General features: G+C 63.8%; 1 protein-coding gene across 1 annotated transcript in view; it reads left to right on the top strand.

Moving 5' to 3' along the window:
- The window catches only part of MYT1 (myelin transcription factor 1), a 45,000-nt gene that overhangs the window by 20,559 nt on the left and 23,524 nt on the right, over positions 1–917 (top strand). The window contains exon 8 of the mRNA XM_007462268.1: positions 21–111. Coding sequence (XP_007462330.1) covers positions 21–111 — 91 coding nt within the window. The remainder of the gene's footprint in view (positions 1–20; positions 112–917) is intronic.

The following is a 917-nucleotide window of genomic DNA, read 5'->3' as shown; positions in this document are numbered from 1 at the left end:
CCCGCCCTGTTGTCTTGCAGTATTGGCCATGCATGAGAACGTGCTCAAGTGCCCCACTCCTGGCTGCACAGGCCAGGGCCACGTGAACAGCAACCGTAACACGCACAGAAGGTACGGGGCTGGGCTGGGAATGGTGAGGGCCATGGAGGGGGGTGCCTGCAGTGCATGCCCCAGCCTGGGACACGGTCTCCCTGTGTGCTGCCCTTTGGGGTGAGCGCAAGGTCAGGGCAGACCTTTGGCGGGAGCAGAGCAGCACCTGGAGGGGGTGGTCACCTGTGCCACTGTGAGTGGGGGTCCCGAGAGACCAGAGGGCAGCTGGAGGAATGGGCGCAACGCAGCGCGGGGAGGCCTGCAGCCTGTGGGGAGAGCCAGGTAGAGACCCTGTCCTGCTGAGATTCAGGAAACCTCTGGACACTACCTTTTGCTCAAGGCAGAACCTCAGCAGCCGGGGCCGAGCCTGGCTGCTCTGTACGGGTGCAGAGAGCCTGGTGCTTGAGTTGTCTGCCGTATTCTGGTGAGAGGTCGCCGTACCCCCGCCCTCGCCCCGAGCCATGGGTAGCTGCAGCCGTGGCGGGGCATGGAGTGGCTCCGGCAAGTGACACTCAGCTGGAACGATTGGCCAGAGTTTTTGAGGTCCAGTCACTGAGAAGAGGCTGAATTCCCCAACACTGCTGGGATTATGTCACCTCTCCTGGCTGACCGCAGTTTCTCAGTTCTGACAGTGGAAGCTGCACCCGTGGTGTCTCGGATTGGGTGCTTTCCTGGGCGGGACCTGTGCCCTCCTCGTGTGACCCTGGTGGCCCATGTCCTCCAGCGTCAGCACCCAGCCCGCGGCCCGTGGGCTGATAGAATGTGAGCAGCTCTGGTTGGTGGTGAGGGGAGAGGAGGGAGGTGAGAGGCGGCCCGGGCCCCACCCC

The sequence above is a fragment of the Lipotes vexillifer genome, unplaced genomic scaffold, assembly GCF_000442215.2.
Source record: "Lipotes vexillifer unplaced genomic scaffold, Lipotes_vexillifer_v1.1 scaffold1798, whole genome shotgun sequence".
Classification (NCBI taxonomy): domain Eukaryota; kingdom Metazoa; phylum Chordata; class Mammalia; order Artiodactyla; family Lipotidae; genus Lipotes; species Lipotes vexillifer.
The sequence above is the reverse complement of the archived record's forward strand: the minus strand, read 5'-3'. Positions and strand labels throughout refer to the sequence as shown.